Genomic DNA, 26,415 nt, shown 5'->3' with positions numbered 1-26,415 from the left:
CTCTTCTCCAAGTCATAATGAAAGAGATGGTCTTCTTCGTGGGAGGAAGTGCTTGAAGTGGCGAATCCTGCTAGAGCCAGAATTTGCTATGGCCTTCAGGTCCTGCAGTAGCAGACTCGCCCAGTGTTTTTCAGCAACCACTGAGGATGTGCCACAGGATCTCTCTTTTCAGGAAGAGTTGGCAAGCCTGTGTCTCTGCCTTCCCCCACCAGAACAAGTTGAATCAGTTTGGTAGAACATTGTAGACAGCCAGGATTAAGCAGCCCAGGAGACCATGCACACCACTGCTTGATACCAGCTCGGCCGGGTTTCCTGCTGCTGCATTGCAACCATCCTGCTGGATATATACCTGCATGATAGTGGCACATGAAGAAAAGTCATTGTTTTGTCATCAGCTGAGTGTCTTAAGAGTGAGCTTTTAATAGTATCTCATAAAGGCATTATTTTTGGGGGGATATTTAGTGAAAGTGCGATAATATTTTCAGCATAACAGACAAGATCATTTCGTTCTTATTGGTAATGGTAATTTAATCTAAGAGTTATAATACAGTCAGCCCCTCTAACAACTTATTTTGGCCCACAAAATAAAAATTAAAAGGATCTGTAATTAACTACTGCAACACAATGCATATAATGAGCCAAATAAGGGGGCAGTTTATACCTCTGATGTGATGTCAGCATAGCCTGTTCAGTGTTTTGAACAAAAAATATGTGCTCAAAGTGCCTTCAGCATTTGTTTTTATGGTTAGATATTTTCACTTTGTAGCACACACTTAGGAACAGTTATGATCCACAGCTAGTGTGGCCTGGAGAGCAGTTGCACATTATTTGCAGGGAGCTTTGTTCCCCAGATCTCAGTATCAATAATATGAAACAAGCAGCAGTTGTTTCATATTCATGATCTGAGACACAGAAGCGAATATCAGAATACCTTGCCATGCTGTGTGGTTTTGTAGAAATGTGATTTTTTTTTTTAAAGACGCCGTTGCAGTTGAAGGTAGTTATGACGTCTTAGTTTGGTGAATTTGTTGTGGGAAAAATGAAAAACAAGGAAAGAATCCCTCATCAAACTTTTTGCATCTTATACTTTTAAAGTTATGATTTCTACATTGTGCATTACACTATAGTTGAAATTACTGTTGTTTAACACCAGTGGGAAACAATTGCAGAGAGCAAGACTTGCACTGAACTAGTTTTGCCGTAATGAATTACAGTCTGTTTACATTTAATATCACCCTTTATTTTTTTTTACCAGTGAAGAACTTCTCAGCAATTAAATTTGAGCTGCATCATTTAAAAGTCAAAGATCTTTTGAAAAAAAATTTAAATCTAATTCACATGCTTCCTTTCCCTTGAAACTGTGGAGTACAGCACAACTAAAGTGCTCATGAACACACCAATTGTATCTTTGTTAGATGGGATCGTTTTATTTGATGCAACAGTGTGATCTTAACATTTAAATACAAATAAGATATAGATTTGAATGTTTATTTTGGTTAAAAATTAGAGGCTAGCCAAAATTAAATTTTGCAAAAGTAATTGCAATTTTATAAGTAGAAACATCAGGAGGCTAGTTTTGCTGCTTCCAGAGGGCCATGATCCATTATAAATAGTTCCAATTAATTTGTTCTAGATGTTTACTCGAATGTATATAAGGGTCAGGGGCTTTGACTCTGAGTCAAATATTTGACTCTGGCAGCAAAGTGGACAGGTAGAGTGGCTCATAGCGAGGATCTGACTGCTGGCGTGTGTAAACACCAGAGATCTAACGTATCATCCCCCGTTGAGTAGTTGGATTGCTACAGAGCTCCGAGGAGCAGGGCGCATGCAGACCATCAGGCTGTGCATTTCTTAGCCGGGGACTAATTTTCAGTCCTCCACTTGGGTCTGGGTAAACAGCACCGCCCCGATGGTTGTTTGTTTTAAGTGTGGAGCGATCCATCGCAGAGCGCCGGGCTCGATTGACACTGTCTGCTGATCTGCTACTGCGGATTGCTCAGAATAACAAGGCTGCTCGCTAATTCCCGTCTATCGGGGCTTTCGCCGAAACACCGAGAGAGTAGGGTCCAAAAAAGAGCCAACAAGGCAGGCAAGAACGCCGCGCCGCTGTTGTCCGCACCCCAGAATGGCTTCGGGAGACCTTTACGAGGTAGGATAAAACCATGTCCAGGGAAAATACTCTGTAATATTGACGAATAATGGAATTAGGAAGTAAAGGGAAGGGCGTCGCGTATGTAAAAAGCGGTGTCCTAAGCCCTTTAACAGGCGAAACTAACCGCTCCGAAGCTTTGCGAAGACGAGCTCGGTTAATTTCTGCTCGTACTTTGCGTCGCTTCTGATATACTTTGCCATAATTCTCGGCGAACGAGGGGCGAGATGTAGTAAATTCACGGGGCTGAACTCCTCAGTCTGTCGCCGAGTTGAAAGTCGTGGTAAAGTGACAGCGGCAGCGCGGAGCGGACGGGCATAGCTACGGAGAGAGTGATGGTTGTGAAGGTGCGCATACGTGCCAAAAGATATTTAGTCATCACAGTCTTTACAGCGGTGTGAGTGCTTCGCAAAGGCTTGTTTTTGGCAGATAGGACGAGACACCCGGTTTATTTTTATCGAGCGGCGTAAACAAGTCTGCCGGAGCTCCTCTTCGTCGCTTTGTGAACATTTTGGTGACTCCCCACAGTGTTGGGGCATAAAAGTTACCCGACCGGGTGGCACTAAGGTCACGCTGCCCCTCGCCATCACTCAACTGCATGAAGCTCTGTTCTTCCTCCATCAGAGTCAACCTCGACACGGTGTCATATGTTTCAGATCTGTCACAGAGGGACAAAAAGAAGGCAGATATGAGTGTCTGATGACTTCCAATAACGAACATATAGTTTTGGCATGCCACTTTTTTTGTGTTTTCTAATGTTCGCAGTGTCACAAAAAGTCCATCTGACAAGAAACCTGGGGATCCTGTGGGTGTGCAAGCAGATAACATTATCTGCTCACAGCACTGGCAAATTGAGCACAATGAGTCGAGCAAGACATCAGTTAGAAGACAATAGATTAAGAAAGTGAGAGGCAGTAAGTAATTGTCTACTCAGAAATATTTTTTTTTTACAGTTACGCTTTCTAATTGTAACATTTAATATATGTATAGATATTACTCCTTATTTTAGAAACACATTCATTTGGAATATGATGCTGCCAAAGACCAAATTAATAGATTCCCCACTTCCACCCCCATAGCCGTGTGTTTGACAATTGTCAGCTTTATTTACTTAATTGTTTTTTTTTAATGCTTAGCAGTATATGACATTAATTGTCTCTCTTTCAGATTGGCTTCTGACGCTCTACTACTGAGCAGCAACAAAAGCTGTTTGCTGTATGACACATTCAAGCCATATTGCTCAGTAATTAGTGCCGCTTGGCATTGAGGGAAAAGCGCAGTTCTGTGTTCTGTGGATGTAGTTTTACATCAGTGAAGCACTACTGAGCAATACTGCACATTTGTTTTTAAGTTGAAGTCCTTGATTTAGAATGATTCTTGTTTTTCACGCAGGCTGTTGGTATGATGGGAAATCTACCTCCTGTTGCATCATGTACTATAACCATGTGGGCACTGGTAGTTGAGCCATTCTCTGTGAAGCTGTATAGGTTACTGGTTATTTATGATTTATTAAGAAAATCTGTCTGTTGCGTCCAATCATGACCCATCAACAATAACGTGGCAACAGCTCCATGGGTGACTGCTCTTTTGTAGTGACCAATCTGGAAGAAAATGACCAAGGTTTGCTGGTGATATTTTTTTCAAATAAGTAATCAATAAATAAATAAACATTTAAACCATGGAGAACCGTGTCTCCCGTTGTTGAGATTTATAGTACTTATTTTAAGAAGCTTGTTAGAAGTGCTATCATCAATCAACTAGCTGATTTGGTTGCGTAGAAGTGGTTTGTTAGATGCTGCTGTAGACGGTATTGGCAGTTCCCTGTCTTTTTAAATCTGATGCACACAGGCCTGTTTGGACAGTTTGGGATTGGAAAAATGTAATATATGTAAGATTAGACTCTTGCTCAGTATTAAAATTATCTGTCTTTGAGATATACAAAAACAAGGTGACTAAAAACAGCATGCCAGTTCGCATTTATACAAGAGAGATTCAAGGATTTCACATAAAGTGAGGCAACCTGATGAGGTGAGAATATGCCTGGATATTTTTCACTGAAGTAAAAAAAAAAACATCTTGACATCACACATAGGTTTCTGATAAGATGTTGTGAAGTCTGGGTTTTAGTCATTAGATGTGTAGAGTTTTCGAGTTTGAAAATCCATAATTTAGAAGAAAGATGCTGAGAAGTCAAGGAGATGAAGCCTTTCAGGCTTTGGAATGAGCAAGCAGTGACCTCCGGGGCTGAGTGAGATACTGTAGGCTGAGACCAAGGTGGGTACTGAAATGCCGTGCTTTTCAGATATCATTTGAAAATGGGAAAGAGTTCAATATTTGACCTGAAATTATGTCTAAATTCGGTATGCAGTCTCTGAGGCTGTGCCTTGTGCTCCAGTGGGTGGGGGCGTTCCTAAAACGTCAGTCTGATCTATTGCATGCTTTCTTGATCTATCAGTAAACTAGGCCATCATTCTCTTTCTTTGTTGAAAATGGAGTAAACTAGCAAGATGTGCTGAACAAACATCATGACATCAAACCCTCTGATAACAAAGTGTGTAAGCGTTTTTGCACAATCATGGATCGACTTAAAAGTTTGGCAGACTTTGTAAAATGTAATGAAGAAATGGAAGCACCGAGAATGAATGGAACAATGGGAATTTTTGGAATTCAAATCTTAGGGTCAGCACAATTAGTATATACACATAGCTACACACATTAGACAAACACATTCACCTACAAAGAGACCAATTCTCCATTAAAAAATATATTTATAGCATATCAGTTACACGATCTTTATCTTGAAGTGAACCTCCACACAAATTTTGCAAAAATATTTACCTCCTGACTTAAAATGTAGCTGCCAACTTTGTATTTTTATGATCTTTCGTGAAGAACCAATGGCTGTGGTTGACTTGGAATGTGTTGGCGCTAACAGATGTGACATGTTTTACTCAATTTCGTCATCATTGTTGTGAATGATGGTTATATCACTTGCTTTATGTTGTTCTGCTGCGGACACTGAGGCCATGGTTGAGGCTGCATCTTCTTTTGCTGAAATGTGGTAGCGATACAATGGTGACTTTATTTTATTCCTGACTTTTCCTTTCATGCACCATCAGGTTAAATGTTCCATTCATCCTTTAAAATATCTCAATAGCTACTGGACAGGTGCAAAATTTTGCTCTTACATTAATTCTGAGAGAGGATAATGAGAACTTGCGAGATATCTCAAATTTGGTAATCTTTTTTGCGAGAATTTGTCAGAAAATACTGCCTAATGATGTCGCCAAATGATTTGTTACACCTGAAACTGGCAGAAATATATTAGCCAAGCAAGCAAATGTAATCTCATTTGCCTGTCTAATGGCCGGAGTGAGAAGCCTTTTACCACCAAAGAAACCGTTTTTCCTCCATCACCAATTTAATGGCTGCAATGTCTTTTTCTTTGGAGTTACAAAAGATCAAATCGTTCTAACGGGGCTCAGCAAACAGATTTTACAGTTATTGGCAGCCCTGTGCTAAGAATGTGACCTCGTTTTCCATAAAGTTACTACTTAATTATGAAGATTATCATAATGTAACAGCAGAATCGTGTATTTTGGTAGGACAGTGAAGATTTCCCAATGGTTTGTTATACACAGCAATGATCCATACGTGCACCAAACTTTTCTTTCTAGTTTCCTGTTTCTCTCACACCGATGTCTCATTTTAATTTTGACCGGTTATGTGTTTCTGTTATTATTAGAAGTACTGTCAGCACAATTCCTTGGCCTCGGACTAGGAGCCCAGCAGGCTGAATGAGGGTGTGGTGTGAGGTGGTAGTTGAGGGGGAGTGGCCAAATGGATTCATTAAGCCCCGTTCAGACATGCACTCTTTTCTGCTAATCTCACGGCATCTCAGCATGTCTGAAAGAGCACACTTGTCACTGTTCTGTTAAAAAATGTGATGGGAATCATACTAGGTTGGTCAAATTATGATGTACTTTGAGTTTTTGAGGTACTTTGGGAATGGCTTTTTTCATATTTCAGCACCATCGTTGGTTCAGAAACATCACAGAGATTGCAAAAGACACAGTTAGTGGCCAAAATCACAAAACACATTTCTCTGTTGCTTTGTCCAACAATTTCGCATCCATTACAAACTCCCCATGAAAATAAAACTTTTTTGTGATGGAAGGCGAGACTAGCAGGCCAGATTAATTAAGCTCATTAATAATAAATGTAATATGCGGTTTGACTTACCTTTTCTGCTTCCGGTTGTTTGTAGGAGTCTTTCCTCTGAGTTTATTAAATACCTGCAGCATTTAACAGCAGCAGGATCAATATGAAAATCTCCAAAGCCAAATAGTTGCCTGCATTTATTCACAAGGAACAGCAGGAACATGATTAACTACTTATGTTTATATATTATCTGAACATGGAGACAGGATCTCTCACACTGTGTACTTTTCTTTCTCTTTAGGCAGGTGAACTGTTACACACAGAGTCACAGTTTAAAATCTGCCATTAAATCATTTGATTTAGCTTTAGTCTTATTGGTGCATTATTGTGCATTATTTTTCTTGGATGTAGGCTACTGCCCAAATTTTGTGTGTGGCTTGTGAGACAAATATTTCACATGTACTGTGTCTCTCTCCATTGTTTTCATGGGTATGTATGAATGAAGCCGTGAGCAACATAATCATACAAGTGACCTTTGTCTGAATGGCAGAATGCTGTCACTTTAACAGAATAGTGAAGTCAGCAAAGTTATGTATCCCATGCCTGAAAAGGGATTTCTAGGAACATTTCATGTCATTGCAGTGCTTTGTGATGATTGCTAAAATGCCAACTATAAATATATATTAAAAAAAGTTGCCCAGTGACAAATCTTATCTAGACTTTTCTATTTTGAAGAGAGTCACCAGTGTTTCTCGCTGAATCTTCACTCATGTGGCTGGTTCATCAATCATCAGCCAGACAGAAACATGAATGAGCTGTGAATAACAAATGACCAGTAACTTACTCCTTTTTGTCAGTGTTTGGATGGCGTACGTTTAACAGTCTGTATCGCAGCCTTAATAAAAGTTGTTCAAAACAGAGGTAATTTAATGCATATTGATGAGATGGTAGCAGCGTGAAAATGATATTTAGTCAGTAATGTTTAGCAGTCCCTAAAAAAAAAATCTTTTGTGTCTATAAATAGTTGCATAAATACAATCAGAAATCAGAAAGCTCGCAAACTAGCATGTATCCTCATTCAGATTAGGCATACTGTGACTTTTCAAGAAGGCTTTTGCTACTTCACATTGAAAATTGCTGCCAGCACTGGGTGATCCTCTAACCCGCATGTTGTCATTTGTAGTTCAGAGTGAAACATCTTTATTGTTGTTGGATGGATACCATGATATTCATTAATTCAAGGTTCTTTGTGTTAATTGCTACTTATCAAATATTGGTATGTGAGGTTAAGATAGTAAACATAAACACTACAGTCATATGAACAAGTTGGAAATGGTATGTTTTTACCTGTTGAGTTAAGCAAGCATTTGATTGTCCTTGATGCTCTTAATAAAGGTGATATACTCAAGCAAATACAATATAGAATTGTTACTTTGTTTGAGAAAACTAAGTACACTGGATTTATCATGTTTTCAAATCCATACGATTAGAATCAGGGCTTCAGATTAAGTGCCATTGATTCGAACCTCATTGAATGATAGATGGTCTTATTTGAGCCTGTGACATCTGGGGTCTGTCATTGTCTTTGCTATTGAAGCATTTGGTATAAAGGGTTGTGTATGCCTCTGAGTCTGGTAAGGGATTTAAAAAAATATATTTGAAATAAATCATTCCAATCAGCCCAAGCGTAAATGGTTGCAAAAAGAAGTCTCCAAGAACCCAAAGATTTCCTCACAGGATCAGCATGTAGATCTTGCAGCTGTTGGTGTCCAAGTGCATGCATCCATCAGTCAGAAAAAGATCCCACAAATTTGATCTGCATGGGACCCATGCCAGAAAAAGCTGACCAAAGAGTCTTTCAGGAGAAGAGCCTTATATAAACCATGCACTGCTTCAAGGGCTGGGCAGCTTGCATGCACTGATTCAGTTAGGAATTCTGCATCATATCAAAGAGTGATTGAAGATGATGTGAGGCCATCTGGCCAACATTTAAAGTTGACCTTTCAAGCACAATAGCAAATCTACCAAGAACTGCCTCAAAAAGAACAAACTGAAGTGTTGTATGGGAATTTGAAATAGGCAGTACAAGCAAGAAAACCTTCAAATATCTTGTAGCTAAAAGAATTTTGCATTAAACAGTGGTGGAAAATTGACTAATAGTAAGTTATGAAAAACGCCCTACAAGAAGTTATTTCTGCTAAAGGGGCAATATAGGTTTTGAGTGGTAACTTTTTCCACAGAGGAATATTACGTGTTGATATTTTTGTTAAGTTGAACTCAATTTTCAAGTGATTTTTGTGCTCAAATATATCACATATCAAAGAGGCTATATATCAAATGTTTGCATGCCTAAATATGTCATAAAAGCCAACAATTCCTATGGGATATTATAACGACAGACTGCTGTTACCAGAGGTCAGTTAAATAGTAAATTGAAATTAAACCAACACACTCTTTCAATTCTAAAAGCATTTATTGCGGTATATGTTGTGATGTGTTTGTGTCTTTGCTTGTTGGAGCACACAGTTTGCAGCTGTGATGCCAGGCAGTTCCATACGGGTCTTCACCTGTGAACAAAAGTGGCAGGTGATTCATGGCAGTAGATGGTGTAGTGGAAAGAAGCAGGGTGAACTAGTTAAGCAAACTGCGTAAATGTATTGTTAGTTCATTGGTGTACTGGTAGCATGTCCTCTCCTGCCAGGGTATCCGGGCAGAAGCATTCCCCAGGGGTTTGGATGCCTTTTATTGGTTCCGGGAGGGAGGTGCCATGTGGGAAGTAGGTAAAGGGGAGTTTCGGTTTGCAGTTGTGTAAATAATTATTTAAAGTATTTAGGGGGGTATTTATTAAATGCGGTTTAGGTTGGTTATATTTATTGAGTGTATATTTGTAGTCGGTAATGGGTTTTATGTAAATATTTGTTATCTATTTAAGGCGGTGTGTTTGTGGGTTTACTTCTCATGTGGTATGTGCCTGTTAGGCATAGGGTATTTAAGTCAGTGGAGAGAAGTGCCACGGGCTTCTTTTTACTTGGTTGGATGGACATGCTGGTGTATTGTCTGGCATGGTGTACAAACGATAATAAAAAGAAAATATGGATTTGAATCTTCTCTGATTCCCAGGTTTCTTTATTGGTTGCCTCCGCCACTTTGGCAGGTTGACAGAGATACTTACTTTGACATTAATGTATATTTGTTTTTTGGATAAGTTAGTTTTGTCATGGGCTTTGTATTGGAATTTTGATGTTATTATTTAGCTGAAAGCACTGCTGCAGAGCTGCTGGCATAGCTGTCGAATGATAGTCAGATTTACTAAGAAAATTCTGTGCAAATGTGCGCTGTGGATGTCATTGAGTTTTCGCTCACAATCTGTGTGCATTCAGCACCTAATTAACTAAAAAGCAACATATTATTCATTCTATTCCTGAACTGGGCCTTGACCTGCTCTCCAAAATGGACTTTGCAAGTGAAGGAAAGCATTCAGCAGTGGGATTTGAACTCTAACTCGGTGCCTTTGTTTAAAGCACATACAGCTCATGTATTTTGTACTTAAAATATTTTTGTAATTATTTTTGCACTGTATTAAAGCACATGCATATTGAGTATTTTCTTTAGTATTGGTTAATACCACCCTTAATGTGAGATGTCATTGCACTGGCTCAGTATTTTGAGAGAATTTGGTTAATGGTTTTGCATTCAGCTGGGATGTTACTTCTTTGTTCTATAATTTTGAGTGATACAATTAGGTGCAGGTGCTACACAGCTAGGGCTGCACAGTGGCGTAGTGGTTAACACTTTCGCCTTGCAGCTAGAAGATCCCTTGTTTGCGATCTTTCCGTATGGAGTTTGCATGTTCTACCTGAGCATGTGTGGGTTTTCTCCGGGTACTCCGGCTTCCTCCCACAGTCCAAAAACATGCTGAGGTTAACTGATTATTCTAAATTGCCTGTAGGTGTGAATGCGAGTGTGATTGTTTGTCTGTATATGTAGCCCTGCGACAGACTGGTGACCTGTCCAAGATTTCCCCTGCCTTTGCCCCAGATCAGCTGGGATAGGCTCCAGCACCCCCGCGACCCTAATGAGGATTAAGCTGTGTATAGATAATGGATGGATACTATACAACTAAACTGCATTCTTGGTTACAGTTTTAAAGAAATGTATTTTGGGGTCCTGTACTATGTGTGGCCATTATTCTTAAACTTAAGCTTCAAATTTCACAAACAGTTTTGTAAGGTTGACCCACCAAAACTACTTAGGTTAAGGAAATAGACCCTTTCACCACATTTATTGTTTTTCCTCCATTTTCTGGATAACCAGAATGAGAAGTCCCACCTGAACCAATATATGATTGATTGGCTGAAAAGAAGCAACTGTTGTAAAGCAATACTTAAATGGCAAAGATATGTTGATAAAAAAAATTAATTGTCAGTAACAAACATAATCAAGGAAAGACAAGGCTCGATCCATTGTGGCCGTTGCAAATGATCAAATATGCACTCTTTTGCACCTGTGACCTCACCCAAAACGTATCAGCTTGTACCTTACACAACTGTCTTGACATCCTTGATGGACCTTTTTATTTTATTCTCATTATGTTTTTGGCTGAAAGATGCTGCAAAGGAATTTTGCAGTTGAGGGAAGATATGCCCACCTCCACTCTTCTAACTCATACTTCAATACTAAAATGTTACTCAACCTCTCTGGTCTTTGGATGCAACTCCACGCCTCTTCTTTTCTCTGCATGTGACTCTGCTATGCTGTCAAGTGTGACATTGTTTGGTACTGTAGGCATTCAAATCTCTTGCATATTTCATTAAAACCCCAACAGCTCACCTATCAAAGGCTGTTTACTCCTGTTAATGAGCTCACAGCATTCGAGAGCATGACGAGCAGTTATTATCACAGCTGCATTAAACCCTCTGTTGAAACTTTCCAACTACCCACAATTTCTGGCTCAACAAACGGTAGGCAATGTCAGGTCCTCTTTAATTTCCCCTGAAGTGAATATTAACAAATGCTATTGTGAAAAGGGACACATAAAGTTAAATCTTGTTCAGTTCCATGCTTGTGTACCTTCATGGAAAAACAAGCATGTGACAGAATCTAGCACAGTAGAAGATACAGAAAGTTGTCAGTTTTGCCTAAAGCCGGATTCACAGTAGATGGCAGGGATTATGCATACCACTATAGAAAAATGGTAAATATAAGCTTGGACACTCGGGGCAAATTACATATTTTGTCAAGTGCAAAGAAGTAAATACAGACCCTGCAGCAAATGTACATTAAAAATTAACCTTTCTTAAAATGTTAATGTGGTTATTTTTTATTTCATGAATTTCAGAAGTAGGAAAAAATAACGTCATTTTGGCAACATGCAAAAGTCTGCTGGTCCACTTGACTTGCAGCCTCTGAAGTTTGTCAACTCATTAGGCCTGAACTGATTTACTGAACTGATTTGTAAGGTAGATGAAAATTTGTATTTGTGCCAACTGTCAGATGATCACATTTCTGGAGCTTGATCAGTTCTGACTCTTGAGATTTTGTGGTAACATTCAACAACCATGGGCTCCTCTATGCAGCAGACTGAGGATCTGAAATGAGGATAACTGATGCCTACAAAGTAGGGAAAGGCTATAAAAAAGATATCAAAATGCTTTCAGCTTGCAATTTACACTGTGTGAAATGCAATCAGAAATGGCAGCTGAGAAGAACCATGGAAGACAGGACAAGGTCTGAAAGACAGAGGAAAATGTTCAGATAAGACTGCACAGTATGCTGGACAGAAAAGCAAATCCTAACCCCCATATGACTGCTGAGGGGCTTTGGGAAGGTTTGACTGATACAGGAGTGGTGGAGCTATTCACTGCAGAGTTTATTCAGAAACAGGTTCCACAAGGAAGAGTCATCCAAAGGAAACCCTATCTGTGACCTCATCACAATGCCAGTGTCTAAAGTGGGCAAAGCAACATCTGGAAAAGCCTGAGTCATTTTGTAATCAAAAGCTCTGGCTAGATGAGATCCAGTTAAGCTCCCTGTTCAGTGAAAAAAGGAGCAGCATTTGATAAAAGAACACTTTGCCAGATATTAGCAAGGGGTTGGAAATTCTGCTTTGGGGTTGTGTGGCAGCCAGGAATGCAGGGAACATTGCACAGCTTGATGGAAAACGGATTTTATAAAATATCAGCAAATTCTGAATGTAAATACCAGGCAAAGAGAGGGTGCTGGTCATGGACAATGATCCAAAGCCTATCGAAAAAAAATGATGATGAACCACTTCAAGAAATGGAAGCCTGAGCTTTTAAAATGGCCCTTAGAATCACTTGACTTGAACATTATTGAAAATCTAGGAGTAGATCCAAAACATGCCTTGCATACAAGACAGCCTCAAAATACAGAAAGTAGACCTTGAGCCAGTTTTGCATTGACCACAATCACTTATTTACTTAATTTGTAAATTCATCAGATAAAAAGCACATTAACAGTGGTTCAGCATTTGAAGAAAGACTTTTTTATTGAGTGTTTGATGCGGACTTATTTATTTTTCACTTGAAAAATCAACAAATCATGAAATTTTACCATCATGTCCAATTCTAGCACACAGCTGTACCTATGGCTTATGATTCAGTTTATAATGCAGTGTTGGAATTTACCACAGATAGCGCAAAATTAGATGGACAGTATGTATCATCCATAATTATGCTGATGATGGATGTAAACCAAAGGTTTTCAGTGGACATGTCCTTGCTAAATGTGTGGTATTGAAGAAGAGAGGACTACTGTGTCTTTTGCCTCTTTGTAGCCATCTTGGCTCTAATGTGTAGTTAGCTTTTTGAGGAAGTTTTATGTTTGGGCTCTGTAGCTATGATGAATTACCTGATCTAGCAGATGTAAACCCATTTTGGCACAGCTAGCAGAGGTTATACTGATGGACTAATTGAATGAGGCACTGGTCATTATGCTCCCACCAATAACTCATGGACTAATGTCAGTTATAAAGCAAATGTTAGGATTCAAATGTTTCCAGGATCACATTTTAAAATCAGTATTTCGTTTAATATACCTCCAAGTAAAACGCCAAGTAGCACAAACTTATTTTCCCCTCATATGTCCATTCTGTTGAATGTTTTTGAATCAACAGTTGCTCACCAAACAAGACTATAGTCTTACAGTGACAACCTCGACGTATCACTGTATGAAGTTTCAATGTATGGCAAATGTTACCTATCAAGGTGAGTCAGTAGAGTGCTACTACACATTTTATTCACTGTGACGAAGCAATAGGGAACATTTCCACAGGATACATTTCTTAAAGGACATCACCCTCCTTCAGTTTATATATAAACATGAAGATTTTGATTCTACAGAGAAATGCTACTCGGCCTAATCGATGGTTGGATATGTACCAGTGATAGATACCTCATCAATCACAATAGGAAAATTGTTCGATAAAATATTTGATAGTGTCACACAAAGGCATCAGATGCCAACCGCTGTGAAACCACATAATAAAAACACAAAATTTAGTTGCATGAACAATCTCTAAGCAAGCTTCCTCCCTGGATGATAGCAGCTGATCATATGCCTGGGTGTCTCATCACCCACTGCAGATCTCCACTGGTGGAGGCTGTGGTCAGCAGGAGCTTCTGGTTTCCCTTACGAGATGAGCCTTGCAATCTTAAAGCCTCGTGTCTATTTCACCTTTGTGACTCTCCAAATGTCACACCAGGCGATGTACTCCAAGTTTTGACAAACTTAACATTGAGGTGCACATGAAAGCCAATGCATGATAACATTTTCAGGTATGTCACCCAGCCCTACATGTTATCATGGTTCAATGCCTAACAATCCACTGTACCCTTCGGCTGACCCTAAAGACTGCGGGGTATTTCCAAAAAACTGTACTGCTGCAACATGAATCATGTTTAGCCCAAACTGAAGCACTAGCCATTCATCATCATCTGCCTCAACATTGTTTTTAATAGATGATTGTGATCTTCTGCAAAGATAAGGGGCTTTGATTATGATGGAAATGTGCACTGGACATTTGCAGCAAGTATAAAATGAAACCGTTATTGTGTCTGAAAAAGTAGTTGTGGGCCATTCCCCGCATATAGTTAAAACATATTTAAACTGACATTCCCTCTCCATTTAGCTCTGTTTTGGTGTCCTGAGGGAAATAAGCTGCTAAATGCTCCACGACAGTATGTTCACCAGCTAGATGCTAAATTTGTCTGTCATTTGGTGCTATACAGTCAATTTATCAGAGCTTATTTGCTGAAAACAGCCGCATGCTGCAGTCAAAAACAACATTGTGAGAGAGGTGAGACCTAAGGCTGCTGGCCACAAAACAAACAAACAAACATAAAGCTGTGGGTTTGTCACTGTGAGGGACCCACATTACCTAACCAAACAGGTTTTAAGTTTATGTAATCATATTTGTTTTCTTACTTAGGAAAAAATGGTTTTCATAGTAAGTTTTTAATGGAGATGTGTTTGACTGATGTGTCACTCAGGAGATTTAGTTGGACTGTAGGTTGTTAGCTTTTGACTTTTGACACAGTATTATTTAGTTACAGTGGTGTAGGTACCAAAAGTGCCCTGCCCACACCTGCAGGTCCTGCGTTTAATGATGACATGTCCTCGAATGGACTGGATATGCTATTGGTGACCATCTAATGTCCCAGACTGGAACAGCACAGAATTTAATACAGAATTTCATACATAAAATTCTGTGTCTACATTAAAAGCATCAGGCATATAAATAAAGAATTTAAACTCTTCACAAAGGGATATGAAAGAACTAAATGGAAATTTTGTCATTTAGATTTTGTTCCATCTTGATGTCTTTTTCCATACAATCGCGCAATCACAATTTGCTCATTTATATGGAAGACCTCATTGCAAACACATGAGATTTGTGTGCTTCATGACACACAGCCAATCAGAGCGCGTGATGTCATGTGTAAATACCGACCCCCAAGCACATCTGGTATCTCCACCTGCGTTACATGTGGGCTAAAGGACTCTAGTAGAGATTTTACGTACACTTTTTTTACTTTGTAATCAGGCTTACTTTCTGTTTATCTACATAGAATTAGAATGGGTGCTAACACACCTTCTGACCACTAGTGCAGTTTGCTCAATCTGAGCTATTACTATGGAAGTCATAATTGATGACGGACATTTGGTGGGCTGGTATCGTCAGAATCAGGTGCTATTTCAGGACACTATCCACTCAAAAAACAACTTTCTAAGATGTCTAAATCATGAAACACCAGCTTGGTGTTTCAGAGGCAACAGGCAAAACTGACCTTTTGCAAGTTGCCCAGTGAGGGTTGGGGTCTCTAAGCCCCAAACCTTTCAGTGACTGTTAATTTTAAAATGTCAGTATAGCAGAACACCAGGTACAGTTGTTGTCATAACCAGTACTTATTCTGGTTCTTGTCTGACAATGTTGCAACCATAATAATAATTTAGTCTGCTCGTCTTACTTCTACTCTCCTTTCGACTGGTGTCTCCCATCAGTTAGAACTACTTACCAGATGTTGGCGGTGTGTTTTTTTTTTTTTTTTTTTTTTTTGGGGGGGGGGGTTTGCCAGTTAAAGAGAGAATGAAAACAAGATTTTGCCATTTTCCTTTTATTTATACATTTTACTGTGGGCAGTGATCTCACATGGAAATGACAAGAAAATGTTACTGTGGACACAAGTCTTACAAGAAAATATAATCAGATGTTTTAATGTAGATGTAGTTTGACTGTTTGGACATATTGTCAACAGAATAGGCTGGTGTTGGAGGATATTGTTTCCCTCCATTTACTCATTCTCCGCAGCTCGTACTTTTAAGCATGAAGAGCTTTTAAACCTCGCTGGTCTGTTTACCACATTTCCTCTTTCCTTGTTTTCTTTTCTCTACATGTGTCTCTCTCCATGTTGCTGTTGAGTGTGGCATTATCTGGGACTGTCGGCAACCAAATCATCTGTTCATTTCTCAGACACCCCTGTGGCTCACCCATCAAAGACTGTTTACTCCTGTTAATGTGCACTGCACATCTGAGAACATGATGAACACTTATTACCACTGTTGCATTGGAGTCTCTGGAGAAACCTTCCATCCTTTTTCCAGGATCCACGGCTCAAGGCCCTGATACTTCTAACTCATCTACAAGTGTTTATTTAACACACTCTTAGAAAACTTTTTATTGTCTTTTGCTGTGTAACTGAAAAAAGCTTCATTCAGCATCTGTTTTAAACATACCTTCTTTTAAAACTACTCCTGTTAAATCAGAAAAGCCCTACATAATGCCTGAGAATGTGTGTGATTTTTATAGAGCTCGTCATATCTATAAAGCATAAATGCACCCCCACATCTGGCAGTGATATTCATGAAACTTTATGGAAACTTTTTCATAATATTCCCCCAAAATGGTAATGTTACACGGCTGGGATGTATCAACAGTGGTGCTGGAGTTTATTTGTACATTTTGAAAGTGGCTGATGCTCACAGATTCTGCTATAGTGTCTCAGCGTGATGTTTGTGTATGACCTTTTTTGATGTGATTTGTCCAGTGTGTTGCGTATTCTTTGTGATGTGATGGTGTGTGAAGTCTGTTTTATGATGATCCAATGGTCTGACAAGAAATAGGGATCTCTGATTGTCCTGTTTTACTCCCCTTAGGTCTGATTAGCTGCTTTTGACTGCATGTGTTTTAGACAGTGTTTTTATGGTACGTGGATATATTAAACTCCTTCTGCTGACATTAAACACCTAAAATGCATCTCTGTCAAGCAGAATAACATTTTTAACTTTTTTCATTGCAAATAATTCATTCATTCCTTAAAATGTTAAGGAATCATGATACACTACCAGTCAAAAGTTTGGCCACACTTCACATTTAAAGTTTTTTCTTTATTTTCACGACTATGACGTAGGCCTAATGCACGTGTGTAGGCAACACTACAGCAGTGATCCCCAACCACCGGTCTGCGGGCCGTACCGGGTCGCACAGAAAGAAAAAATAATTTCTGGGTTTCCGGATGGACGGACGGACGGAGGGAGGGAGAGAGGGAGGGAGAGAGGGAGGGAGGGAGGGAGAGAGAGAGAGAGAGAAAGAGAGAGAGAGAGAGAGAGAGAGAGAGAATTATATGATCAGTTATGACAGATTCTTTACTCGAAGTGTCCCTAATATTGTGGCCGCTGTGCGCAATGAGGTTGCCAAGATGGGACTGTCCGCCGCACGCGCGGTAACTGTCGGTTCCGAAGTCAGCGGTCCGGCGGTCGGGCCGCCCCGAGGACCCCCCGCGCCCCGAGTTTCCTCCCGGAGCCAAAACAACTGGCGGGTCGGGAGCTCCGGTTACCTCCTGCGCTCCCGTTCCCTGCCCGTCGCAGCCGGGCTGCTTTCCTGCGTCCGCAGGCGAGGGGAAGGCGGCGGGCCGCGGCGGGTGGGGAATGGGAGCGCAGGAGGGAACCGGAGCTCCCGACCCGCCGGTTGTTTTGGCTCCGGAAGCCCGTGCCCTCCTCCGAAGATGCTGTCGGCCCGGTCCCCTCAGCAGGGAGTGTGGTCCGGGAAGCCCCGCTGACAGTGGTAGTGGAGGAGACAGTAACCTCCAGGACAGGGAGGCTGTCTGTCTGCCTGGACCTCCTGTCAGACTCTAGAGTTTTCCCTGGGAAATGATCCGGGTGTTTTGATTAATTGTTGTAAAACTAGTGGTGAATTGTTTATATAAACGTTTTAGTAAAAATAAATAAGACTCCCATTTAGCCTTTTTTCTGTAGTTATATTGTCTAAAATTGTGGAGGATATTTAAAGCTTAAAATGAAGTGTTTTTAGAATCTTTAAATGTATTCTTTTTATGTCTTTTTGTTTTGTTTGATTTACAAAGTAAACACTACGTTATCAACCATACATTCAATTGCAACATTCCATAATACATAAAAGTCTCAAAGAGGTACTTCACTAGAACCAATAAATACATATTGAACATAAATAAGTAGTAATTATACATCATTTACAAATAATGTCGATAATCGTGAATAATCGTAAAATCGCAATATTTCCTTCCACAATAATCGTGGCTCAAAAAATTGAAATCGTGACAACCCTAACCCCTATATATCGATATTCCATTAACAATCAGCCATTTCCAGCTAGAATAGTCATTCACCACATTAACAATGTCTAGACTGTATTTCTGATTGTTACCTTCATTGGAAAAAAAATTTTTCTTTCAAAAATAAGGACATTTCTAAGTGACCCCAAACTTTTGAACGGTAGTCTATTTCACAGTTTTTTGTTTACTGCATAATTCCATATGTGTTCATTCATAGTTTTGATGCCTTCAGTGAGAATATACAATGTAAATAGTCATCAAAATATAAAAAGAATATTCAATGAAAAGGTCTGTCCAAACTTTTGACTGCTAGTGTAAATCTTCTTACATATAAAAGACACCATATTGGCATGTTAAGGTAAAACATTTAGATATCTTTATTGAAATGGAGTCTTAACAAATGTTTTATTTGTTTATTAGAGGAATGTTAGTTATTTTTCACCATCCTTCAAATCTTAGGAGACATCACATAAATGGAGGTGAGATTATACAGCATTGTGACCCCCACTGGAGTTAATTTCTCCCCATTTGACTTGATGAGCAGTATTCATCGACATTTCAAGTTTGCTCTGCCAAAATATTTGTCTTCTTAAATGCGGAGTGCCGTCATTTCCTCTGGTTTTGGACTATGAACCTGTTATTGCCCAGAAAATTGACCTTGATTCTAATCAACACCTCTGCAGATTAAGTTGAATGCAATCAAATTGAATTGCAAAGTGACAGTTCACACTCTTCACACTTCTTATTTGACTGATTAGTCACACACATTGTGTGAAGGTGGTAGACAACAGCATCATGGATAGTCTTTTAGCAAATTATTGAATATGTATTATTTATCCACCAGCTGCTTTCTTTTTATATTAAGGGATTTCAATATATTTTGTTGATAAGAAAATAACTAATATATTTTATATTATTGTTAAAGTAAATTCAGGGACAGTGTTTACAGAGGAAGACAAAAAAGTACGACAACACATGTGCTATAGACACTATTTTGTCTAATTGTGCTGGAGCTGTTTGGTTCATTATTCTTATTTTATACTTTATTTTGACGTGTGTGGGTGTTTCTGGCTTGTGATACTTGTTCCTCTGGGTTTATTCTGTTTCTGTGCCCAGTAAAGCATCTGTACCAAAATGTTTGCAGGTTCTTTGTGGTCTCTGCTAGCTGGATATAATTTTAAATAATATATTTATATTATATAATTTAAATTTTATCATGATAACAGCCTGCAGCTCATCTCAGTCCCATTCTGGTCCCTTATCTTTCTTCTACAGGGAATTAATCGTTATCTTTGACTGGACATATGTCAAAAAATGTGCCTTTTTTTGATGTGATGTTCATAAAAAATATATATCTAAAGCAGAAAGCTTCATCCTCTGGAATGTATGAATGTGGTCAGACAATTAAGTGGAAATCTGCCCTTTAAGTTTTGATTCTTCCTCTGTACAAATTTGATAGTTTGATAGTGGTATTTCATGAAAACAATGAAGTCAGAACTCAGATGAAACCTTTTATGGAGCTTGACCATGAAGTTTACTGCAATAGGAGCCACACAATTCCACATATACATAAAATCATATAAAGGGGCTCAGTCATTTTAAATTAGATTCCAATTAAATTGAGTGCACATTTTAGTAGTAGTGTGTTTATTTTTTGGTTTGTATTTTTACTTGAGGCATAATGCTCCCTTTATGCAGATAGTACATTGATTATATATAGATAAATAGTCCCATGTTTTTTATTAGTATTGTCACCTAACAGGCAAGCACCATTCTTGGCAGGTTTTTTTTGTGTGTGTGTGTGTGTGTGTGTGCGTGTGCGTGTGCGTGTGCGTGTGTGTGTGTGTGTGAAACCAAAAATGACTGCTTTATTTATACAATTGTGTCCTGAATTCTAACAAGAAGCTACCAAGATTTTTTTTTTTTTTTTAAAAGAGAAGCTTGCTAGAGAAATTTAGTTTGTGTTCAAGCATTGTTGTGTGTAAATGGCCAGTTAAATTAATGTTTTGTTTTATTCTATTCAAGCCAGTACAGACAGAAATTGGAAAATTGACTATATGATCAAATAATGTGGTTGGTACTTCCAATAGAGTTGGGCGATTTCACAAATTTTGGTGAGGTCAGTATTGGTAGGTTTTATTGTTTAAAGGGAGGTAATGTTACGTCTGTTGCAATTATCGTAGGATCACAATTCTTTGCGCTGATGGTAATTTTTTTATGATAATTACTCATTTCCATTCACCTGAGTGAAAGCAGCCGGATTTCCATCACTATTTCCTTGTTGTTTTTCACTGCTTGTGTCCCCATCTTTTTCTATGCTTTAATGGCTCCAACTGTTTATCTCGAGGGCTTAAATTCTAATGTTCAAACAACTGCGTTTTGATGAGCAACTGTTGACATTCACGTCATGGATTTGGTTGCAACGTGACCGACACTGTTGTGGTCACATTTTGGTTTTAAACCACTTAAACAATGAAGCCCAGTAATTTGGTCAAAGACACTAATGGCACAAATTTAAAACTGATGGAAGCGTAAACAGAAAAGGATAATTAAATCAATAATCACATTTTTTTTGCATGAATTGTCAACGAAGTTTTCATGATGACGACACTCTTAGCTAATGTACTATGATCTATGAAGAGAAATATGTATATATCATTTATAAGATGAATGCATTTACTGAGGGGCTACTTTTGAATTTATTTTAATCACTGTCAAAAAAAAACTGCCAAACATGAGGTGCTTAATTTTATTGACTACTTAATTCACTGCAGTGTTACAGCAATATACATCTGCATTGTTGGGTCCAGCAGAAGAACCTACCTGTCTTTATCTCAAATCAAACAAAATGTATATGGTCTTTATTATACATATGTCTGTGTTTGGAATATCATTAAATAACTAAACTATTTTACATGGAATCGATTTGTTTATGTTTCATTCAAATCTGTCTGATTTGTCAATTGAAAATCCATATTTTGTGCCTGTCAGCTGATCAGAATAGAAACTATCTGACCTCTTTACTGCTGTTTGAAAATAGAATGTTATTTAGGCCTTTTAACAGTATATGACAATAAATGTTGTGTAAAGGTTTAGTCACAGTATTAAATTATCTGCCAAGTTATTTTACAGCAGGTCCCCATCCTGTGTTTTAAATTTGGTTGGATTCAGATTACATCTTAAAAAAATCAACACTATAAAATATTGTCTGCCTCTCTGACTTTGTATCCTTCATGTCGCTCTGTCAGCTGACTCCTGGGCTGCTCCTTCATCTTGAATCATCTGCACCTTCTTCACTTTCTCCATGTTTCTGTCTCCACTGAGTTTCTCAGTGCATCTTCCCTCCCATCATGCCATCATTCACTCCTTTAAAACCCCGATAGCATCAAGGAGTAGTCAGACTTGCATAACCTTATTACAGCAGTTTGCAAATGTTCTGAGATTTCAGGTTATGAACTGTGAAATTAATTTCAAGAGAATTCAACCTACAAAGCACATACACTGATTGGTTTAAACAACGTTCTAAAAAAATATCTTTAGGCCCACTGGAGGGCTCTTAACTAACTCCTTACAGTGTGGTCTTTCATTTGACAAGGGTTTGATTGAGATGCTGTATTTCTTCCCACTGAACTTTGATTCTCGCTCTGAGTCTGCCCCATTAAAGCAGTGTTTATAGTCTGCCTTCCAGCTTCAGCCTGAGGGGTGCATTTGTTTTAACTCCTGCGCAGCATGCGTGGGTGGTGGGTTGACACAATGAGCGATCCTAGAATTGGCAGAAGAAACTCAGAGAGGGAGCTTAGTTTGAGCACATTACCGGGTTTAAAGTCTGCAGAAGTGTGAGCAGCCTGAACACCCATTCAGAGAAATATGGCCCAGACAAGGAATAATGTTCATGTGTCCACAGTGTGATCTAGAATCTCCATTCTCATCTCATTAGCTACAGAGTGGGAATGTGTTTAGTACTTCTCATTTTTAAAACTATCAAACATCTATATCTTTTTGTTCTGTACTAATCAGCACACTGTATTAAAAAAAAATTGAAAAACAAACAAAAAAACACTGTAAAAATCTGGCAGCAAGGGTGTCTGAAAAATATTATAAATACTAATAATAATACTTAAATCATAAAATACTAATATTTTGGTAGGTTTAAATACAGTAGAACCATTATTTTCTGGTTAAATGTCAACAAACTGAAGAAATTACAATTTGTAAAATACAGATTTTTCATGCGGATATTATTTATTATTATTTGTTTTTTATGTTTTGTGATTTTTATGAATTATCTGTAATTTAGCAAAACCAGGAATATCTGTAAAATATATTTAAAACCAGTTTTACAAACATTCATTTTTACAGTGTACATTGAGTTTATTTTTCTACATTTCCTAAACATATCAGTGTGTTGAGAGTGGACAAACTAAAAGACAGTGTCTATATCAAAATTCTCAGTCATTAAACAACCTTGTCTAATTGCCTGTTCCTCTGTGTGCTGCTTTCAGGTGGAGCGGATCGTGGACAAGAGGCGAAACAAGAAGGGTAAGTGGGAGTACCTGATTAGGTGGAAAGGCTATGGAAGTAAGGAGGACACCTGGGAGCCGGAACATCACCTACTGCACTGTGAGGAATTCATCGACCAGTTCAACAGTTTGAGACTGCACTCACACAAACGACCCAAAGTCCCAAAAAGTCGTGGGGAGCCCCTCATCGCCGGACACCCGTCTGCAACAGAAAGCTCCAGAGCTCGGTCCGAGGCCCGAAAGAAGAAAAGGACTTGTGGTCCAGCTGTGGGGGTTAGAGTAGGAGGTGTTCTTGGGCTTGGTGGGGGATCAGGACCGACTCAGAGACAGAGGAAAGTGGGTGTAGGACCAGGGAAACATGCTTTAGGTGACAGAATGAGCAAAGCCATGACATACAAAGCTCCACCACCAGGTGGGCCTCACTTTGTTCCTCCATTGAGGGTTCCTCATAATGGACTCCAGAATGGAGAGATGGAGCCTCTTGTCTACAGGACAGCAGCGAGGTCACACAGACTGCCCTCAGACAGAGGAGATGGAGAAGTGGGACACGTGGATACCACTGGACCACAGTTCACCACTGAGCTAGGTAAGGTGCTAAAAAATGTAGTGAAGCGGTGAACAGCGATGAGGTGATACTGTGTTTTAGAGGTAGTTATTGATATTGTAATGTGATAGTTTACAAACTATGGACCTGGTAAAGCAACCACACTTGGAGAATGAGCAATTATTTTTGCTTGTTATCAAAGTTATGAGCATATGTATTCATCATATAGCAAAACAGATTAAAAAGTCAGCCATAATACAAGTGAAATCAAAACTCCTGTTCTTCTGTTACAGAAGAAACCTCACTCAAAATCCTTGTGATACAACTATTAGTTGACTCTTGCAACTTTACTCCATGTGTTTATATGAAGATGACATACCAAAAAAGTCTCTTTTACAGACCCCATCCTTCATAAGTGATTGTTGTAGGTTAGAAACTCATGCTGAACACTAAAAGTTTGAAACAACAATTACATTATGTACTGCAATCTACATTATCAAATACTTGATCTTTTTTATGTTTTATCATATTTATTTCCATGATATGTATTTTCTATTAAATGATATATTGCATTGCGTATAAATACAAATACTGTATGCTTTAGCAGGGACACACTGACACTGTCGAGCTCTATGGTGCCACACAGCTCATAAAAGCTCCTACTGTGGTTCTTTACTGCAGGAACAGCTGATAACACCTTTGAGTTTCACTCCTGGGTCACAGTCCAGGCCCTGAACCACCATGGTTAATCATTACTTATGTTTTCAAAAGTTATCCTGACATGTTAAACAGAAAATCCATATCAGAATAGAAGTCTTTTTTTCAGTATTTGAGTAACAACATATATAGAGTGTTAACGTTAGAATTAACATGGAGGTTGTCCATTTTTTCCCTATGTCTAATACCTGTTAAGGGAATGTTTTTGTCCTCTGTTGTGGGTGTTGAAAGGTTTTACTGTTGAGATATGAGAATATACAGAATATGTGTTTATGGACGTGCGTTGTGGGCTTGCTCGAGTCTGGCTGACTATTGGCTTTTATGTCCCAGCACAGTGGTGCACGTGAAGCAGGACATTATATTGTCATGTGACTTGGTAGACACATTCATGTGAACATGAGAAGTCAAGAACTAAACATAATAGAAGCGTAATGCTTACATTAGAAGTTTTCCATCTGTAGTCGATATCTTGTGTTTTTTGATAAACTTATAGTCTTGTAATTCAGTGTATTTAACAGATAGTTTCAGAATTGTAGTTCTAGTACTTTTGCCCTGTAGGTAGGCTCCACCGAAGGTGGAATTACAAGTAGAATTTGCATGTAAAAGTAAAAAATTGACTTTCCCTAAACACCCCCATGGGGTTTACTGATATTACATATTTCTCAAGCATGTGAACAAATTGAAACCTACATCATCATATGAGAAAGTTCCTGAAATAGTGAGATAGTGTTGCAGATGTCATTACTTTTGTTCTGTTTGTTTAAAATGCATCTTTACTCTCCATTCTCATCTTAGAGCTGACTCTGGGTTGTGGTCTTTCAAACAGCTTAAGTTATTTTTTAAGTTTTTGTGTTATAATTTTATTTAATGTAATTTTTTATTGTTTTATTATTGGCACCGTGTCGAATGACATCTCATTTAGCTGTATATTCATTCTTGTGGATATACCTAGCAGGAGAGTTAAATAAACTTGAGCTTTAATCTTGAACTTGATGCTGGACATCATGTTAGCTTGCAACTCTTATTTGTGCGGAATTTTGAACTAGTGTTGTCTCATGACTGAACCACTGCAGTGATGTGTGTTTCTGCATGTCAATAAACACACATTCTCTATATCTGAGGGTATCTCAGCAGTTAAAGGCCAACAGTTTTTCTGTCTCAGGGAGACTGCTCTCAGCCTCCCATTCCTCAGTCACTTTGAAGCAGTGTTACCATGAGAAATTGGCAGTACGGTGTTGCAGTGGTTAGCATTGTCACCCTACAACAATAATGTTCTCGGTTTAAACCTGCTGGTCAGCTCTGGCCTTTGTGTGTGGAGTATGTTCTCCCTGTGCCTCCGTGGATTTTCTCCGGTTGCTCCAGCTTCCTCCCACATAGTAGGTTAATCAGTGATTTTAAATTGGGTGTGAGTGTGAGCGTGCACGGTTGTGTGTCTCTTTTTGTTAGCCTGCAATGAACTAGTGACCTGTCCAATGTCAGCCCCAGCCACCCACGACCTTCTGTAGGGTAAAGCAGCTATAGCTAATGGATGGATGGATGGATTACTATAAGAAGGCCCTCCTCACATGGCTGATCATTTTGTATGGTTTTCCATTTTCTCTTTGTTAGAAGAAATAACCCCCAGTTTATTATCTTTGACTGTATATGATTTGTATGCCAGTTCTGGGTGTGAGAAATCTCCAATGGATTTTCATCTCTTCAGCCAGTAAGTACCTAAATTATTTTTTTGTAATACCATAGCAAATGTTACACCAGTCTTTTTCTCCTTTAGTTAACCATTTCTGTTTCTACCAGTGCCCAACTCAAAATTGGACTTTTCTGCTTTCTGAAGCACCTCCTGTTTCCACCTCTCCGCTACATTATTCATCTAGAAATCATTCGTGCTTAAACCACAGACTGAGACTCTCTTTGAGGGCTTTTGTGTAGTTTCACAGTCTCCGCTGAAGGGAAAATTTGAAAAAGATTTTTTCAACAGCATCAGACCCATTGTTTGTTTTAAGGAGCCAGATTTGTTCCTTTCTAATTTCATCATTCACACCATTGTTTGTGGTGAGAGAACTACACTTGTGTGCCTGAGTGGCATATGACTTATTTGTTGGTTACTGTTTACTACCGCAGCATCACTACGTGTTGTTAGATAAGAAACTTGTGTGTTGCTTGACTTTTTGTCCTTTCGTCTTTTATCCATTTACCTGGTCACAACCACACCTGAGATTG

The 26,415-nt window shown here is 38.9% G+C and overlaps 1 protein-coding gene across 1 annotated transcript in view; it reads left to right on the top strand.

The window, feature by feature from the left end:
- The first annotated feature begins 1,841 nt into the window (after positions 1 to 1,841).
- LOC111572293 (chromodomain Y-like protein 2) overlaps positions 1,842 to 26,415 on the top strand; it is a 37,336-nt gene continuing 12,762 nt past the window's right edge. Inside the window, exons 1-2 of the mRNA XM_023275895.3 lie at positions 1,842 to 2,149; positions 22,920 to 23,523. Coding sequence (XP_023131663.1) covers positions 2,126 to 2,149; positions 22,920 to 23,523 — 628 coding nt within the window. The 5' untranslated portion in view covers positions 1,842 to 2,125. The remainder of the gene's footprint in view (positions 2,150 to 22,919; positions 23,524 to 26,415) is intronic.

Source organism: Amphiprion ocellaris, chromosome 1, assembly GCF_022539595.1.
Source record: "Amphiprion ocellaris isolate individual 3 ecotype Okinawa chromosome 1, ASM2253959v1, whole genome shotgun sequence".
In the NCBI taxonomy this organism is placed as follows: Eukaryota; Metazoa; Chordata; class Actinopteri; family Pomacentridae; genus Amphiprion; species Amphiprion ocellaris.
Note: the sequence above shows the minus strand (reverse complement) of the source record. Positions and strands in the feature narration are given on the sequence as shown.